At 43.1% G+C, this 20,511-nt stretch overlaps 2 protein-coding genes across 5 annotated transcripts in view; one reads left to right on the forward strand and one right to left on the reverse strand.

The window, feature by feature from the left end:
* Nucleotides 1-20,511, reverse strand: part of DDAH2 (DDAH family member 2, ADMA-independent) — a 285,750-nt gene that overhangs the window by 215,468 nt on the left and 49,771 nt on the right. The window lies entirely within an intron of this gene.
* Nucleotides 772-20,267, forward strand: LOC310636753 (TNF receptor-associated factor 1-like). Its single transcript, XM_083356855.1, has 6 exons — nt 772-849; nt 10,372-10,441; nt 13,086-13,370; nt 15,294-15,471; nt 17,787-17,935; nt 19,278-20,267. The coding sequence occupies exons 1-6, from the start codon at nt 845-847 to the stop codon at nt 19,494-19,496; spliced, it is 906 nt and encodes a 301-aa protein (XP_083212981.1). The 5' UTR covers nt 772-844; the 3' UTR covers nt 19,497-20,267.

Raw genomic sequence — 20,511 nt, forward strand, 5'->3', positions numbered from 1 at the left:
AAAATTTGGATGCATGTCAACTGACTCATATTTATGATCTTTGCAGTATCCCGGGGGGGGGGTTGTCATTGTGATTCCCTTTTGTGACCTTTGAACAAGAAAAGTCTGTGGGGAAGCCAGGTTCCCTTAACAACCATGTTACTAGCTTAACAATTGCCATGATTCACGGTGGCAAGAAAGGTCATAAAACGGGGCAAAGCTCACAACTGACTTGCTTAGCAACAGAAATTTTTGGACTCAATTGAGGTCGTAATTCAAGGACTGCCTGTCTTGCCATTAGAGCAGACCTTGAAATTTGAAGAAATCAAAGACAGTTTAAAAAAAAAAAGCAGGTGACAGAAAGCAGGATGGTTAGATGGCTAAATCCAAAAGATGGATTTGGAAGGACTAAGCAAGCAGGTCCTACCAGACAGTCCTGATCAAATGATCTCCATGAGGTCATGAAGAACCAAAAACATTTTATTATTTTTTTAAAAAAAAATGGGACAAGAGAAAGTCTTCCTGTATGTCACTGTTATTCCTGTCCAAATTAGAAAAGTGTGACCTCCACATGAAAGCTTATGTGGTCTGGCAATAGCTGAACAAATGTTATGCCCAAATGAGCTTTTATTTTCAGTTTTGAGCTTAAAGAATTTTATCTTTTGAAAACTGACTTCCTCTGCCCCAAGGTTGGGATTCCCCCACCCATTGCAGCTTCCACTGGTAGGCAGTCTTAACCCCCACTCTTTACTCTGACTGCATCTTTATAAGAGAGGAAAAGGTTAGTCTTGGCTTTGTCTGGAAACCTATAAAATTTCAGAAAGAGAAAGAGATGTTGAGCAACTGAGGGTCTGAGCAGCCAAAAATGAGGTATGTATCTGTGATGGTCAAAATGGTTTGTTTGTTTTTTTAAATGTGATGGGGGAGGATTTATAACATTATAACAAGATTTATATTAAAGAGATGACAGAAGCAGGAGACTGGATATCAGCACTTTTAGGAGCAGGAATGCTGAGTCCTAGAATATGTTACATTACTGGGACTCAGTCTGGAACAGAGGCCTCCGAACGTGGCCACTTTAAGACATGGGGACTTCAACTCCCAGAATTCCTCAGACAAAGCTGGCTGAGGAATTCTGGGAGGTGAAGTCCATACATTTTAAAGTGGCCAAACCTTGGATGAGATAAAGAATATTTCTGCAGCTGCAGAATCCTTTTCTTCTTTCTCTCCCTACCCACAAGTGATGAGTATAGTTTAGAAGCGCACCTGAAATGCTTGGTCGTTGTTGGCCCTTGTGAAGTTGCTTTTAAATAAAAACTTTCCTGTTATTTTAAATATAGTGGGACTACAGTGAGTTGTTTTTTCCCCAATTTGGTGGCCTTCTAAAGGATTGTGTTTGCTTGTTTGCTTTTAATGTTCATGGTTGTAATGCTTTTATATGGTTTTTATGTTGTTTTAATTCTTGGTTGGAAGCAGTCCAGAGCTTGGTATAAGATGGGTGGTTGGATAGATAGATAGATAGATAGATAGATAGATAGATAGATAGATAGATAGATAGATAGATAGATAGATAGATAGATAGATAGATAGATAGATAGATGGATGGATGGATGGATGGATGGATGGATGGATGGATGGATGGATAGTAGATGTAGACATGGAGCTTTTATTTTAGAAATGCTCTCTAAATTATTGCAATATGTTGTTTTAATCTATAGTTATAAGTGCATATTAATTACAGCTGTTGTAATTACATCTATATACATATGTATAATTTATATATGGGGTTATAATAAGGAAACCAGGAAATAAAATAAAAACAAAGAATGAAAACTGCCTGAACAATAATTTCCATTCACAAAAGAGTTGTTTCTCGTGACCCAGATGTTCCTTAACTGGTGAACCGATTGAAGCACAGGGTATAGAATGAAAGTCTTTGTTTCCTGTTCATCACAGAGATGCAGACAGATTCTATTATAATCCCTTTCAGATGTTTGTTTGTGGGGTTTTTTTTGTTTCATATATGTAAATAATTCGAAACTCTTGCCATTTTGTGTGCAAGATCAGTGATCAGAAAATTAGAGTCTTCTGTTAAAAAAAAAACCCTAACTGCATGTGGCATGTTAATCTGGAACATCCCCGTAAATATCTCAGTGGCATCGAGGCATGTTAGTTTGCACATTAAAAGAGTTTTGGGGGAAGAATTTACTGAAACAAATTCAGCTTCAGGATGAGCCCAACTTGGATGGTTTTGTGCTTTATTTATTTATTTAGATTATTATTCCGTTTGTATTATTTTTACAAATGTTTCAAGATGGCAAACATATCTGAGTTAGAACAGAATAGAATAACAATGTTGGAAGTGACCTTGGAGGTCATCTAGTCCAACCCCCTGCTCAGGCAGGAAAACCTATACCATTTCGGACAAATGGCTGCCCAGTCTCTTCTTAAAAACTTCCAGTGTTGGAGCATTCACAGCTTCTGGAGGCAGGTTGTTCCACTGAGTAATTGTTCTAGCAGTCCAGAAATTTCTCCTTAGTTCTAGGTTGCTTCTCTCCTTGATTAGTTTCCATCCGTTGCTTCTTGTCCTGCCCTCAGATGCTTTGGAGAATAGCTTGACTCCCTCTTCTTTGTGGTAACCCGAGATATTGGAACACTTCTATCATGTCACACACACCCCCAGTCCTTCTTTTCATTAAGCTAGACCAGGGGTAGGCAACCTTGGCTCTTTTATGACTCATAAACTTCAACTCCCAGAATTCCTGAGCCAGCAGGAATTCTGGGAGTTGAAGTCCATGAGTCATAAAAGAGCCACGGTTGCCTACCTCTGAGCTAGACTAACGCAACTTCCTCCTCCTATTTTCCCCATGCCCTGTTAGGTGAGTTGGACTGAGTGACAGGGATTGGCCCAAGGTCACCCAGTTGGCTTTCATGTCTAAGGCAGGACTAGAATTCATACTCTTTTGCTTTCCAGCCAGGTGCCTTAACCACTAGGCTAATTTGCCTTGCTGTTGTGTTCGTGTCTGTCTGTGTCAGTGTGAGTGAGTGAGTGAGTGAATGAGTGAGTGAGTGAGTGAGTGAGTGAGTGAGTGAGTTGGCAAGAATATAGAAATGGTTTGCCACATTATTCTCATTCTGTGATGTTTTTCTGATGTCCTGGATGAGACCCAAGCTTTGGGATTTCAATAATAATAATAATAATAATAATAATAATAATAATAATAATAATAATAATAATAATAATAATAATGATGATGATGATGATGATGATGAAGAAGAAGAAGAAGAAGAAGAAGTTGGAAGGGACCTTGGAGGTCATCTAGTCCAACCCCCTGCTCAGGCAGGAAACCCTATACCATTTCAGCAATTCTTTCACCTGAAATACCAGGTAGATTCAACACAACTCCAATCTTCTCCAAACCCTTCTAATGTTTTGAAACCCCAGCTCTCAAAATTTCCTGGCACTTTTCATCCAGTTCCCACCAAGGCTGGGATTTAGTGACCATCAACTCTATCCTCTTAACACCTTATAGCAGAGCAGAGGAATTGGAAGATAAGGTCAAAAGTGGAGGAGAAAAATCCCTTTCCTTTCAAAGTGAGGCATCTAGGAGCCTGAAAAATGAGTCATCCAAGAGCCTCAAAAATGCAGCATGCTTGTTCTAGATAGTCTTCACCCCAAATGGAGTGATGGTGTTGTCTGGATTGGGGAGACGTTACACATGCTTTTGAGAGGTCTCCACTAATAATAATAATAATAATAATAATAATAATAATAATAATAATAATAATAATAATAATAATGATGATGATGATGATGATGATGATGATGATGATGATGATGATGATGATGGAAGGGACCTTGAAGGTCATCTAGTCCAACCCCCTGCTCAGGCAGGAAACCCTATACCATTTCAGACAAATGGCTGTCCAGTCTCTTCTTAAAAACCTCCAGTGTTGGAGCATTCACCACCTCTGGAGGCAGGTTGTTCCACTGGTTAATTGTTCTAACTGTCAGGAAGTTTCTCCTTAGTTCTAGGTTGCTTCTCTCCTTGACTAGTTTCCATCCGTTGCTTCTTGTCCTGCTTTCAGGTGCTTTGGAGAATAGCTTGACTCCCTCTTCTTTGTGTCAGCCCCTGAGATATTGGAACACTGCTATCATATCACCTAGAACCTCTAGAAATAACTCTCTTTTGCCCTGGCATCTGAGAAGACCCTCTGGGTCATCTTGTCCCAAAGGTGCTTTTTTCCCCGAAAGGCAACTGGACTTTCTTAGTTTTTTTCTTTAAAAAAGTTTTGCTTCTCATCCAAGAAGTTTCTTCCGTTTTAACACCCAAGAAGCTTCTTGAGTGAAAAATGAAATGTTTTCAAAGAAAAACCCCCCCAAGAAACTCCAGTTGCCTTTTGGTAAAGGCATCTTTGGGACAACTATGACCTGGATGACTGAGAATATCCATAGACACCTGGGTCACCTTGTGCATCAGATCATTCTTCCTTCCAAAATCCAAAAATACTCCACTAATATCTTTTGAAGAACTCACCACACATTTTACCCTGGGGGGTTTTCCTGAAAAGTCTTGTTCTGACTGCTGAAAAATTTCCACTCCTCCCCCAAATATGGTATCATCTGGTGACCTAAAGAGAGGAAAAATGCCTGAGACATCTGGGGAGGGAGAAGAAACGGACATGTGATTATGTGACAGACAGAAATTTGGGGGAAATCCAAAGGACTCGGACTGTTGTCTTATTAAATAGAAGAAAATGCATCTCATTCAAGGAAAGAGTCAGAGTTGTGCAGTACTGCTGAGATGGTCATTTTAAAGGTATTAATGAAATTATTTAGTCCCTATGGCTAGGCCTCACCTTAAGACCTCAATTGGGGCCAGAATTTCTGTTGCTAAGCAAGGTGGTTGTTTTATTTATTTTTATTTCTTAAATTTATGTTGCGCATCTTGCAATTGGGAATTAGTAGAAGAGGGCTGTTGCAGGGAGGGAGGGAGGAAAGAAGGAAGAAAAATAAGAAAAAAGAAAAAAGAAAGAAAGAAAGAAAGAAAGAAAGAAAGAAAGAAAGAAAGAAAGAAAGAAAGAAAGAAAGAAAGAAGGAGGGAGGAAGAAAGGAAGGAAAAGAAAACAGAAAGAAAAGAAGGAAGGAAGGAAGGAAGGAAGGAAGGAAGAAAGAAAGAAAGAAAAAGAAAGAAAGAAAGAAAGAAAGAAAGAAAGAAAGAAAGAAAGAAAGAAAGAGAAAGAAGGAAGGAAGGAAGGAAGGAAGGAAGGAAGGAAGGAAGGAAGGAAAGAAAGAAAGAAAGAAAGAAAGAAAGAAAGAAAGAAAGAAAGAAAGAAAGAAAGAAAGAAAGAAAGAAAGAAAGAAAGAAAAAGAAAGAGATTATTTTATCAAATTTAGGTACTGCCCATCTCACTCTTGCAATGACTTGGAAATTTTAGAAAATTTTTACGGGGTTTTCAGTTCTGAGAATATCTTTACAGAAAATGCAATTACCAATGAATGAGAAAGGATTCGGTTTTCTGAATCTGCAGTTACATCCTCAAGCTTAGCTATTGTCAATTATTAAATATTGGAAGTCCATGCTTGGTATTAACTTTCCGATTTAGGCATCTTTAGTATATCCCTAAATAGCATCCCCCCTTCATGGATTACTGCCTTGTCGTGGTGAAGGGGCTTGCGTAATTCAATGAAGCTATGAGCTATGCCATGCAGGGCCACCCAAGACGGACAGGTCATAGCAGAGAGTTCTGACAAAACGTGATCCACTGGAGAAGGAAATGGCAACCCACTCCAGTATCTTTGCCATGAAAACCCTATGGACAGTACCAAAAGGCAAAACGATATGACGCTGGAAGATGAGCCCCTCAGGTCGGAAGGCGTCCAATATGCTACTGGGGAAGAGCAGAGGGCTAGTACTAGTAGCGCCAGAAAGAATGAAGCGACTGGGCCAAAGCCGAAAGGACGCTCAGCTGTGGATGTGTCTGGTGGTGAAAGGAAAGTCCAATGCTGTAAAGATTTTTTCTCCATAGGAACCTGGAATGTAAGATCCATGAATCAAGGAAAACTGGACGTGGTCAAACAAGAGATGACAAGACTGAACATTGACATCTTAGGTATCAGTGAACTAAAATGGACAGGAATGGGTGAATTTAATTCAGATGACCATCAGGTATACTATTGTGGGCAAGAATCCTTCAGAAGAAATGGAGTAGCCTTCATAGTCAATAAAAGAGTAGGAAAAGCAATACTGGGATACAATCCTCAAAATGACAGAATGATCTCAGTTCGAATCCAAGGCAAACCATTCAATATCACAGTAGTCCAGGTCTATGCCCCAACCACCAGTGCTGAAGAGGATGAAATTGACCAGTTCTATGAAGCACTACAGCACCTTATAGAACTAACACCAAAAAATGATGTTCTTATCATCATGGGGGATTGGAATGCTAAAGTAGGAAGCCAAAAGATAACTGGAATAACAGGCAAGTTTGGCCTTGGAGTGCAAAATGAAGCAGGGCACAGGCTGATAGAATTCTGTCAAGAGAATACGATGGTCATAGCAAACACTCTTTTTCAACAACCCAAGAGACGGCTCTACACATGGACATCACCAGATGGTCAACACAGAAATCAGATTGACTATATGCTCTGCAGCCAAAGATGGAGAAGCTCTATACAGTCAGTAAAAACAAGACCAGGAGCTGACTGTGGCTCAGACCATGAGCTTCTCCTTGCAAAGTTTAGGCTTAAACTGAAGAAAGTAGGGAAAAGCACTAGGCCACTCAGGTATGAATTAAATCATATCCCTGTTGAATATACAGTAGAGGTGACAAATAGATTTAAGGAATTAGATCTAATAGACAGAGTGCCTGAAGAACTATGGACAGAGGTTCGCGACATTGTACAACAGGTAGCAACCAAAACCATCCCAAAGAAAAAGAAATGCAAGAAAGCAAAATGGCTGTCTGAGGAAGCTTTGCAAATAGCTGAGGAAAGGAGGGAAGCGAAAGGCAAGGGAGAAAAAGAAAGATACACCCAATTGAATGCAGAATTCCAGAGAATAGCTAGAAGAGATAAGAATGCCTTCTTAAATGAACAGTGCAAAGAAATAGAAGAAAACAATAGAATAGGGAGGACCAGAGATCTTTTCAAGAAAATTGGAGAAATGAAGGGAACGTTTAATGCAAAAATGGGCATGATAAAGGACCAAAATGGCAGGGACCTAACAGAGGCAGAAGAGATTAAGAAGAGGTGGCAAAATTACACAGAAGAACTATACAAGAATGAGCTTAACGTCCCTGATAATCACAATGAGGTGGTCACTGACCTCGAGCCAGACATCCTAGAATGTGAAGTGAAGTGGGCCTTAGAAAAGCTGAGCAACAACAAAGCTAGTGGAAGTGACAGTATTCCAGCTGAGCTATTCAAAATCTTAAAAGACAATGCAGTAAAAGTGCTACACTCAATTTGCCAGCAAATTTGGAAAACTCAACAATGGCCACAGGATTGGAAAAGATCAGTTTACATTCCAATTCCAAAGAAAGGCAGTGCCAAAGAATGTTCAAACTATCGCACCATTGCACTCATTTCTCATGCTAGTAAAGTCATGCTTAAAATCCTACAAGCTAGACTTCAGCAGTATGTGGATCGAGAACTACCAGAAGTACAGGCAGGATTTCGAAGAGGCAGAGGAACTAGAGATCAAATTGCCAACATACGCTGGATCATGGAGAAAGCTAGGGAGTTCCAGAAAAACATCTACTTCTGCTTCATTGACTATGCTAAAGCCTTTGATTGTGTGGATCATAACAAAATGTGGCAAGTTCTTAAAGAGATGGGAGTACCAGACCATCTTATTTGTCTCTTGAGAAACCTATATGCGGGTCAAGAAGCAACAGTGAGAACTGGACACGGAACCACTGATTGGTTCAAAATTGGGAAAGGAGTCCGGCAAGGATGTATACTGTCGCCCTGCCTATTTAACTTATATGCAGAGCACATCATGAGAAAGGCAGGGCTAGATGAATCAAAAGTTGGAATTAAGATTGCCGGAAGAAATATCAACAACCTGAGATACGCAGATGATACCACTCTAATGGCAGAAAGTGAAGAAGAACTAAAGAGCCTCTTGTTGCGGGTGAAGAAGGAGAGTGCAAAACTTGGGTTGAAACTTAACATTAAGAAAACCAAGATCATGGCATCTGGCCCTCTCAATTCCTGGCAAATAGACGGGGAAGAAATGGAAGTAGTGACAGATTTTATTTTTCTGGGCTCCAAGATCACTGCAGATGGGGACTGTAGCCAAGAAATCAAAAGACGCTTGCTCCTGGGGAGGAAAGCCATGGCAAATCTAGACAGCACACTAAAAAGCAGAGACATCACCCTGTCAACAAAAGTGCGTATAGTCAAGGCTATGGTCTTCCCAGTTGCAATGTATGGCAGTGAAAGTTGGACCATAAGAAAGGCTGAGCGCCAAAGAATTGAGGCCTTTGAACTGTGGTGCTGGAGAAGACTCCTGCGAGTCCCTTGGACTGCAAGGCGATCAAACCGGTCAGTCCTAGAGGAGATCAATCCTGACTGCTCTTTAGAAGGCCAGATCCTGAAGCTAAAACTCAAGTACTTTGGCCACCTAATGAGAAGGAAGGACTCACTGGAGAAGAGCCTAATGCTGGGAAAGATCGAGGGCAATAGAAGAAGGGGACGACAGAGAATGAGGTGGCTGGATGGAGTCACTGAAGCAGTAGGCGTGAGCTTAAATGGACTCCAGAAGATGGTAGAGGACAGGAAGGCCTGGAGGAATGTTGTCCATAGGGTTGCGATGGGTCGGACACGACTTCGCAGCTAACAACAAAATAGCATCCTTAAACAGTGAACCTATTAGGATCTAAATACAGTAGAATTCTAGTATCTCTGGAAACAATACCAGTTACAAAGCTATCAAATGGAATATCTAATAAAACAGATTCAATCCTTTTTTCCCCGTGCTAAATTGACTTTATGGAGAAATCCTGCAATAAAACTTGTGATTTGGAAAAACTGGATGAAAGCAAAATCCACATACACGGATTCTCTCCATGATAATCTATCCTTCATCTGGTCTTTCAGGTCTTACAATGATTGCACCCATTGGCACTGCAACTGAGTCCTTCTGTTGTCCTGTTCTTCACTTTCCTTCCATTGTTTCCAGCCTCAGAGCTTTCTCCAAAGAGTTGGGTCTTTGTATCATGAGTCCAAAGTAGAATCATGTGAGCCTGGTCATTTGTGCCTCAAGGAAGAACTCTTAAGTTGATTTGTTTAATGATCCACTGGTTTATTCATCTATTTTGGGCTGTCCATGGTTTAATTTGTTTAATGATCTACTGGTTTATTTATCTATTTTTGGCTGTCTGAGGAGTCTTATCTAATACCAAAGTTCAGAGGTGTTAAGGTTCTGGTAATGGTTTTCAAGGCCCTACATGGCATGGGTCCGGAGTACCTTAGGGATCACCTGCTGCCGGCGTCAACTTCCCTCCGTCCTGTGCATTCCCACAGAGAGGGCCTCCTCAGGGTGCCACCGGTCAGAGAATGTCGCCTGGTGGCCCCCAGGGGGAGGTCCTTCTCTGTGGGCGCCCCGGAATTGTGGAACCGTTTGCCGGTTGAGCTCCGGATGGCGCCCGACCTTCGCTCCTTCCGCCGCGATCTGAAGACTTATTTGTTCGAACAAGCCGGCCTGGCCTGATGGGGGATGGGTTTGGATTTTATTGTTGTTTTAAATGTATTTTAATCTAGTGTTAACTTGGGCATCTTGTTTAATTCCTTTTTTAATTGTTGTATTTTGTATTTTTATATGTTTGCCCTGTTCACCGCCCTGAGTCCTTCGGGAGAAGGGCCGTATACAAATAAAATTATTTATTTATTTATTATTTTAATATTCTTCCCATCCTGTTTCTCTGAAGTCCAACTTTCACTTTCAGAGAGTGTAGCAGAGAATACCATCACTTGGATGTTTTGATCTCTTTAGGACAGACATGTCAAACACAAGGCCCGGGGGCCAGATCCGGCCCGCGAAGTGGTTTCATGTGGCCCGCGAAACCATCCTGGAAACAGTGAGGGAACGGCCCCCACTGCCTTGGCCCTGCCCCAGAGACCCTCCTCCTGCCAGAGACCCTCAGATCTGTCCCACTCCTGCCCGGGCCCCCATAGGCACCCTTGATGCTAACGATGTAGAGCTGGCCACGCCCACCCAGTAGGCCATATGCACTCTAGCCACGCCCACCCAGTAGGCCACACCCACCCAGGCCACACCCACCCGGCCCCCTGAGAGCCACTGCAATGCTGATGCGGCCCTCAATGAAATTGAGTTTGACACCCCTGCTTTAGGATATCTGACACAATTTGTTTTGCTTCTCCAGCTGCAGCAGAACGACCTCTTCTGAAAGTCTGAAAGAGAAAGAAATAGAGCCACTCATCCATTTTGACAAGGTGGGTTTAATTTTTTTCATGTTTTACAATTATTGTGTTAATGTGTATATGTATACGTTTACAGGTAGTCTCTGACCGATGACTCGTATTGATAATAATGAATGACATTGATTTAATTTTTTGCAAATATCTTCAATACCTGGCATATACAGGTAGTCCTCAACTTACGACCACAATTGAGCTCAAAATTTCTGTTGCTAAGTGAGATATTTGTTAAGTGAGATTTGCCCCATTTTACGACTTTCCTTGCCATAGTTGTTAAGGGAATCAATGCAGGTGTTAAGTCAATAACACAACTGTTAAGTGAATCTGCCTTCCCCGTTGACTTTGCTTGTCAGAAGTTTACAAAAGGGGATCACATGGCCCTAGGATACTGCAACCGTCATAAATATGAGTCAATTGCCAAGCCTCTGAATTTTGATCATGTGACCCTCGGCACACTGCAACAGTTGTTAGTGTGAAAAACAGTCTCAAGTCACTTTTTTCACTGGCATCTAATTTCAAATGGTCACTAAATGAACTGTTGTAAGTCGAGGACTATACATATGTATATGCAGTGCTTTTTTTTGTAAAAAAAAAAGTGCTGGAACTCACACACGTCATACAACCCTCCTTGCCTACCCTACAATGTTTACCTTTGTAGTTGGGGAAAAAAACACCTTCAATTTTTAGTGTATATAAAAGACTAGGATTTTGTTCAAGGTAAATTAATACTATTAATGTTACCATGCACTGTGTGGCTTTAAATTACAAGAAGGCATTTTATTAATCTTTTGGGACATTTACCACTGGCATACCCATTTAGTTTAATGAGTGGAAATGTCAGCTTTCTATGTGGAATGAAATTGGCCCAATACAACAAAATTTGCTTGTAAAAGATTGAATTATTTTTAAGAAGTTGTCAGGTGGAAAAATTTACATCTGGAGTTTAATATGGATATTGACTTGAAACAAATTAAAGTTGAAACTTCGTCAGTGAACAGATTACTTTTAATTTACCTTTCAGTTAAACCCAATGTAATAAATAGATCTGATTAAACCTCATATTGTAGGTCTACCTTTACATCTGACCAATACATAATTAATATATATTATTAATAATAGTAATACCTCCAAATCACAAGACATTGGCTTTATTCTTATTCTTCCCCTCTGCAGATTTAATATAAAGTATAAAAGACTAAAAAGACATTTTCGTAGATATCCCAGCCTTCAAACTACCCAAGGAACTGAAAGAAGCAAAGTTGGGCAAGCTTCCATGCCTGCCACCTTTCTTTCCTCTCGCTTCGCCTCTTTTTAACCTCACAACCCCACCTTCTGTAAGGGAAGGCAAAAGGCTCGCTTACCCTGTCGGGAAAGATGGCCTCCACGTTTATGTGTCTCCCACCGCCACCGTCGGCTTCCACACCACATGGGTCCGACCCAGCCAATCAAGCCACGCTCTGGCTTTGGTGCTCTGGCACCTCATGGCTCCTCATAGAGGAGGCAGACAGCGCCAGAGGGGACCCCACTCACACCGTTCCGCCAGTGGGGCATTTTCAAAAACAAAGAGCCTTGGTGGCGCAGTGGGCTAATGCCTCCTTAAGTAACACCAGCTGCCTGCAATTAGTGCAGGTTCGCATCCCACCAGGCTCAAGGTTGACTCAGCCTTCCATCCTTCCGAGGTAGGTAAAATGAGGACCCAGATTGTTGGGGGCAATAAGCTGACTTTGTAATAATGCCGCTTGGGGGTGGGGTGAAAGCCCTAATAAGCAGGCATTTACATAGAATGAAGGCTACTGCTAAGCTTGTAAGCCGCCCTGAGTCTTCGGAGAAGGGCGGGATATAAATGGAATTAAATTTAAAAAAATGTGGTTAGGAAGGGAAACAATAGGAAAAGAACGCAACTCTGGAAAAGACATCGGAAAAAGGTGCTGGAACTCCATTCCGGTGCATTCTATGACAAAAAAAAGCCCTGTGTATATGTATGTGTATATATGTGTGTGTTTATGTGTATGTGTATGTATAAGTATGTGTATTTCTCAGGAAAGCACGACTCTTGAAACAAAAGGATATTTTACTGAAAGTGATTGCAGAGTAGTCAGGCAGAATCTGAAGTTCCTGTGCAAAAACGTTGAGCTAAATTTTCCATTGTCCATGCCCCACCCCAATGCCCCAGTCCATCAGGAACCAATCTGCTGGCGTGAATATGTTGTGAGAACTTCAAGCCGAAAAGGTGATAACGAGCCGTTCTCTGGCGCTGCGACCTTGCTAGCAGGCAGGAGTTAGCCAGACAGGAGTCAGACTAGATGGCCCTGAGGGCTCATTCCCCCTTCCCCAATTCCCAGGCAGATACAGCTCCCTCCAGAATGGCAGTGTTCTGGCAGGGATGCGACACATCCCCTCTCTCTTTCCCGCCCCCCCTCTCACAAGTGGTGGGATTCAAATATGTGAACAACCATCTCTGTGTGAATGCCGCTTCTGGAAGTCCATTCTGGGCCTGAGCAACAAAAAATTAGCTCCCAGTTTTGCCAAACTGGTGCAAACTGGCTGAATCCCACCATTGACCCCAACCCTGTTGCCACTGTCAGTCTGCAACTCTGGAAAGTTTATGGGCCTCTGCTCTAGATGACCTATGTCGTTGGTTGACTTCCCTTTTTAACAGACTTCCCTTAACGGTGGACAAGTGGAAGGAATCATGCCACCCCAGCATCCGCTGCTTCGTAACACTCTGCCCCAGTTTGTGAGTCTGGACTTCCCCCTGGACCATCTGCTGGAGCAGCTGAGACCTAACCTGAAAATCAGGCAGCAGGTGGCTGAGCTGGAAACCCGCCAGAAGACCTTGGAGAACATTGTCTCGGTTCTAAGTCGGGAGCTGGGCAGAAAAGAAGAGGCCCCTGAGGTCAGGCTTGGAGAAGCTCTGGCCAGAATCCTCTGTCTGGAGGAGAAAGTAAGAGATGCCCTTTGGAAAGATTAAGTTGATGCTTTTGGGAGGAAAAAAGGGGGGGACGTGGTGGCTTAGTGGGCTAGGATGCTGAGCCTGTCGATCAGAAGGTCAGCAGTTTGGTGGGTCGAATCCTGAGTGCCGCGTAGCAGAGTGAGCACCTGTTACTCGTCCCAGCTTCTGCCAACCTAGCAGTTCGAAAGCACGTAAAAATGCAAGTAGAAAAATAGGGACCACTACGGTGGGAAGGTAACAGTGTTCCGTGCGCCTTTGGCGTCTAGTCATGCCGGCCACATGACCACGGAGACGTCCTTGGACAAGCGCTGGCTCTTCAGCTTTGAAACGGAGATGAACACCGGCCCCTAAAATCGGAAACGACTAGCACACATATGCGGGGGAAACTTTACCTTTACTTTTGAAAAAAAAAATCAAATGTCTCCAGTGAGAACTTATAGATCAGAGGTGGGGGACAATGGCTCCTTTATAACTTGTGGACTTCAACTCCCAGAATTCCTGAGCCAGCATGGCTGGCTCAGGAATTCTGGGATTTGAAGTCCACAAGGCATTAAAGGGCCATCATTCCCCACTCCTGTTATAGATAGTCCTCAATCTACAATCTTTCATTCAGTGGCCATTCAAAGTTACAATGGCACTGGAAAAAGTTACTTATAACCAGTGCTTTTTTGTAAGAAAAAAGGTGCCAGAATTCACATCTCATTAATCAGTTGTGTGTAATGAAACATAACAGTCGCTGCCCGCAGTAAGCACTCAACGTGAGACCACACGGCCAATCACAAGCCAAGCAGTGCCATCACAACCAGCGCAGATGAAGTACACATGCATCGGACTCAACACACAAGCAGCCCGCATGCACCATTTTAATGATTTTGCCACTGACTTGCTACGCTCGACAGAGCAATTCAAGTCCACGTGGACCAAACATCAAATTTTCATAAGTTACTTTTAAAACCTGGAAAATCCGTCGAAAAAAGGTGCCGGAACTCCGTTCCAGTGCGTTCTATGACAAAAAAAGCACTGCTTATAACTGGTCAATGCACTTAAGACTATTGTAGCATAGTCACATGATGAAAATATGGACATTTTGCAACCAGCAGGTATTTATGATGGTTGCGGCATCTCAAGGTCAAGCTTATGTGGTTGCCATTTGTGACCTTCCCAGCCAGCTTCCAACAAGCAAAATTAATGGGGGAAACCAGATAACTGGGTTAACACTGAAGCTTGTTTCATTCTTTGTGCTAAGCCAGAGGTGAGCAACTATGGCCCCTTTATGACCTGTGGACTTCAACATGGCTGACTCAGGAATTCTGGGAGTTAAAATCCACAGGTTGGTAAAGGGTCCACAATTGCTCATCCCTGTGCTAAGCCATAGTCACTGCAACCATTGCTTTATTGAATAAACTGCAATTGGCTAAAATATATTATGGTTGGGCAGGCTGTGTAACCCAGCTGCCGAAATTGTAAAGGATAAGGGGGCACTGTGAAGAAAAAAATATATTACGCCCCATTTATGAGCTGTGGACTTCAACATTGCTGGCTCAGGAATTCTGGAAGTTGAAGTCCACAGGTTGTAAAGGGTCCATAGTTGCTCATCTTTGTGCAACCATGGCTTTACTGAATAAGGTGCAATTGACTAAAAGATATTATGGTTGGGCAGGCTGTGTGATCCCAGCTGCAGAAATTGTAAAGGATAAGGGGGCAGTGTGAAAAAAAGATTATTCTTTATTCTTTTTCTCTTCTATATTGATTAATCATTCACTTGTGACCATAAAGTAATAAAATGTCAGGTTACTGAATTTAATTGATTGAAGGTATCAATTTAATTTAATTTAATTTAAGGTATCACTATTCTCTTCCTCTTTCATGGAATCTCACCGTATCCTCTTCTGTACTTCCATGTATTCTTTCCAGATCGAACAGCAAGATTCACTTTTGGCTCTGAAAGATGTGATGATCAGCAACTTGGTATCCAGGATCCAGGCCTTGGAGCAAACCAGCTATGATGGGTGTTTCCTCTGGAAGATCCCCAGGGTGGCGATTCGAATGAGGGAAGCGCAAATGGGCAAACGGCCTGCCCTTTATTCACCCCGTGAGTGACCAAATCGGGAGATTAAAGGAAAAAGGGGGGAATGATTTCTTAGAACAGACATGTCAAACACAAGGCCCGGGGGCCGGATCCGGCCCGCAAAGTGGTTTCATGTGGCCCACGAAGCCATCCTGGAAACAGTGATGGAATGGCCCCCACTGCCTTGGCCCTGGCCCAGAGACCCTCCTTCTGCCAGAGACCCTCAGATCTGTCCCACTCCTGCCCAGGCCCCCATAGGCACCCTTGATACAAACGATGTAGAGCTGGCCACGCCCACCCAGTAGGCCATACGCACTCTGGCCATGCCCACCCAGTAGGCCACGCCCACCGTGGCCACACCCACCCGGCCCCCTGAGGGCAACCGCAATGCTGATGCGGCCCTCAATGAAATTGAGTTTGACACCCCTGTCTTAGAACAAAAGTCCCTGCTTGATATCTGGGGAGATTCTCAGTCATCCAGGTCATAGTTGTCTCAAAGGCGCTTTTTGCTTCAAAAGGCAACTGGACTGTTTTTTCCACCACCACCCCTTGAGTACGAAGAAGAAAACGTTTTCCTTCTCATCCTAGAAGCTTCATCAGCTCCAATGGCTGGGGGAGGTGGGGATGGAAGGATAGGTACCGGCAGTTGAATCTGGATGGCGGGGGGGGGGGGAAGGAAGGATAATTCTGATAGGATGGTGGGGTGGAATGGAAAGATTGTATTTCTTTGCAATATTACTCCTTCCACCCCCATCATCCTATCAGAACCTATCAGAACAGAATAATAGAATAGAATAATAACTTTATTGTCACTTTGAACGTACACTCATCGGCATATATTAAAATGAAATTTTGTTGCGTACGGCTCTCAAAGGGTCACGACCTCCGATATAGACCAAATAAATTTAAGGTGCTGGTACTTACCTTTAAAGCCCTACATGGCTTAGGCCCGGGATATTTGCAGGACCGTCTGCTGCCGGGGACAACTTCCCATCGCCCAGTGCGCTCACACAGAGAGGGCCTCCTCAGGGTGCCGTCGGCTAGACAATGTCAGCTGGCGACCCCCAGGGGGAGGGCCTTCTCTGTGGGAGCGCCAGCCCTGTGGAACCAACTCCCCCTTGAGCTCCGGATGGCCCCGGATCTCCGGTCCTTTCGCCGCGGCCTCAAAACACTCCTTTTTCATCAGGCTGACCTGGATTGACGACCGGTTTTTAAAATGTTTTAATTTTTAATTGTTTAGCTAATTTATTTTCGGGCTGTTTGTTTAATTTCTTTTAACTTTTGTATTGTTGTTTTTATTGTTGTTAGCCGCCCTGAGTCCTTCGGGAGATAGGGCGGCATATAAGTCCCAAAAATAAATAAATAAATAAATAAATAAATAAATAAATAAATAAATAAATAAATAAATAAATAAATAAATAAATAAATAAATAAATAAAAATAAAATAAAATAAAATAAATAAAACGGATTTATGCATATACCCATATAACCTTTCCTTCCCCCACCGTCAGAATTGATGAAGCTTCTTGGATGAGATGCAAAACCTTTTCTTCTTCCTCCTCAAGGGAAAAAAACAGAAAAAACAGCCCAGCTGCCCTTTGAAGGAAACAGCACTTTTCAGATCCCTGCTTGGTGGTTGACTTGCTGACTACAGTTTTGTGACTGTAGGCTTGCCACTAAGGGGGAACATAGGAAGGCCCAGCCTGTGCATCCTGCTGGGACTATAAAAGTTGCAAATTCATGGCCCCATTCAGAAGTAGGCCCTATGGCGTCCTTTCAGACATTTTTGTTGGTAGCGCCTGGCTTGAAGATCCTAGGAAGGAAGGAGGGGAGAAGGGAGGAAAGAGAAAAGATGGAGAGAGGGAGGGAGGGAGGGAGGGAGGGAGGGAGGGAGGGAGGAAGGAAGGAAGGAAGGAAGGAAGGAAGGAAGGAAGGAAGGAAGGAAGGAAGGAAGGAAGGAAGGAAGGAAGGAAGGAAGACAGATGCTGGAAAGCCAAAACACTAGCTCCTATTATTCTATTTATTTTCAGAGTTACATTTGAACCCCACAAAGTATCCCTGGAATAGTAGAAGGCATCCTAGAGCCTTCAGTTTTGTCCATGGCCAAAATTGTCCTGTGTGTTATACATGGCCAAAATGGTACATTGTCCCAGCTGCCATTTTATGAGCAGGCAAATCCTTCTTGTGAAGGCACCCATCCAATTACTGTGAAGATTCCAATTTCCTTCAAAAGGTTTGTCTGGTCTATCCTGTAATAGAGTTTATCAAAGAGACAAGTAGGCATTATTGTTCTTGCTGCTCTTAGCATCTCGTGTTTTTCTCCTTCGTACCCCTCCAGCATTTTATACCACCCGTTATGGCTACAAGCTCTGCCTGAAGCTTTTCCTAAACGGAGATGGAACCGGAGCTGGAACTCACCTTTCGCTCTTCCTGGTTATAATGAAAGGAGAATACGATTTCCAGCTAAAATGGCCTTTCCAACATAAGGTATGGAGCTTCTGAACTGGTGGTAGGGGGACAGGGCCTAGGAAGCTCCCTCCCTTGATTTTCCTGGTTGTGGCTGCCACCTGTTCGCCAAACAGCAGTTATAAGTTCAAGAGGATTCTCAAGTTGTGTACCAACTCTTTTCGGGAGAGTGCCATCCCATAAAGTCCACAGCCACTCTGCCTTGCTAGAATTAAATTTATGTCCAGACCTCTGCAGCTCTAAGCATTGGGTACAAATCCTGACAGCATCACTTAAGGAGCCAAGACAGAGATGTACATTTGTCATGAGCATACAGGCAGTCCTTGACTTACAATAGTTCATTTAGGCCTGGTGGCTAAAACATAGGAAGACATGATAGCAGTGTTCCAGTATCGGAGGGGCTGCCACAAGGCAGAGGAGGACAGGTTGTTCACCAAAGCACTAGAGAGAAGGTTGAGAAACAATGGCTAGAAACTGATCAAAGAAAGAAGCAACCTGGAATTGAGGAGAAACTTCCTGACAGTGAGGACAATCAACCAGTGGAACAGTTTACCCCCAGAAATCATGGGCTCTCCATCACTGGAAATTTTTAAGAAGTGACTAGACAACCTCCTGTCTGAGATGGTGTAGGTTCTCCTGCTTGAGAAGGGGGCTGGACTAGAAGACCTCCAAGGTCCCTTCCAGCTCTATTCTATTCTATTATTCTATTCTATTCTATTCTATTCTATTCTATTCTATTCTATTCTATTCTATTCTATTCTATTCTATTATTGACTACTTGAAGTTAGTGTGCCACTGGAAAAAAGTGACTTATGACCATTTTTCACACTTACAAACAGTTGCAGCATCTCCATGGTCGACTGATCAAAATTCAGACACTTGGCAACTGACTTATATTTATGGCGGTTGCAGTGTCCTGGGGATCATGTGATCAGGACGTTGTGCAACCTTCTGACAAGCAAAATCAATGGGGAAGCCAGATTCACTTAACAACCACATTAGTAACTTAACTGCAGTGATTCATTTAAGAACTGTGGCAAGAAAGGTTGAGGCCTATCTGTACTGATTGTGCTTAAGCCCATGCCAATGGATGGGCTCAACTGGTAGCTCGATGTTGCTTTATGTGCCCTGAGGCACTCTGAAATGCTGGGTTCTACAGCTGGACCTCCTCCCTTAAAACCATGCCCCACATTTTTAACCCCCTAAGGTAGCCCAGTTTTGAAAGACCCAGAAAGCAATCTGCCCTACAGACAAGGAGATACATGACCCCCGACCAAAGCTGTCTTATTTGGTGCATGTAAATTGGTACATATATAATATGCAAAACGTAGTGCGCATAATTTCTCCCTTCTTTAAAACGTAGGTGACCTTCACTTTGTTGGATCAAGTGAACAATCGTCATGTTTCCACCTCCTTCCGTTCCTTGGAATCCTCGTCTTCATTCCAGCGGCCCATCAATGAAACCAACGTGGCCAGCGGCATCCCCACGTTCTACCCCTTGAACTCACTCCACGAGCCAGGGACTGGCTACATCCATGATGACATGTTAGCCATTCAAGCTGTGATCGACACAAAGGCTTAAACCAATGGACAACACCAGCTGCTCCGACATGATGGAAGGCTCCAAAACATCTTGTCAAAAGACAGAGCTACACTGCTGTTTTTCCCCCCCCAAACTCTACTCAACAAGGCTACAACTGAGGAAACTCTGTGGGGCTTATTCAACCCCTTCCCTATCACTCATGCAATAGCCCAGAGATTGAAGGACTCCCTAAAGCAGACATGTCAAACACAAGGCCCGGGGGCTGGATCCGGCCCGCAAAGTGGTTTCATGTGGCCCGTGAAGCCATCCTGGAAACAGTGAGGGAACAGCCCCCACTGCCTTGGCCCTGGCCCAGAGACCCTCCTTCTGCCAGAGACTCTCAGATCTGTCCCACTCCTGCCCAGGCCCCCATAGGCACCCTTGATGCGAACGATGTAGAGTTGGCCACGCCCACCCAATAGGCCATATGCACTCTAGCCATGCCCACCCAGTAGGCCACACCCACCCTGGCCACACCCACCCGGCCCCCTGAGGGCAACTGCAATGCTGATGCGGCCCTCAATGAAATTGAGTTTGACACCCCTGCCCTAAAGTCTGTGCTCCTACTGCAAATTTGAATCCATTAATTTATTTTAAGATCTGGATACCACAATGGGTTTGCTATGCAGAATCCAAAATATTCTGTCAAGAGTGAAAAGGAGATATAAACCTAAGGCTTTCTGCTGCAAAACCCATTTCTAGTGTTTTGAAAGGTAAAACTATTCTCTCTTCACATCCTTGCCGGAAGGGGTGGACGTATTGATGTTTGGTTGACCATTAAATGTATTTGTCTTATTTCTTATTACATATTGGTCTTTTTTTTCTTATTTATTTTATTATTTTTCTTATTGGTTATCGTTTTGATTACTTTCTTCATCTGCCAACCAGCAGAGTTTCGATGCAATTATCAACCATTAAAAGCATACTTCAGCTTTTTTAAACCCATCAGAGTCAGATTTTTCTCTTGAGTGGAAACCATATTCTGAAGACCTGTTGTGAAACAGATCAATGGCGA

The sequence above is a fragment of the Vipera ursinii genome, assembly GCF_947247035.1.
Source record: "Vipera ursinii genome assembly, chromosome: 2".
Classification (NCBI taxonomy): Eukaryota; Metazoa; Chordata; class Lepidosauria; order Squamata; family Viperidae; genus Vipera; species Vipera ursinii.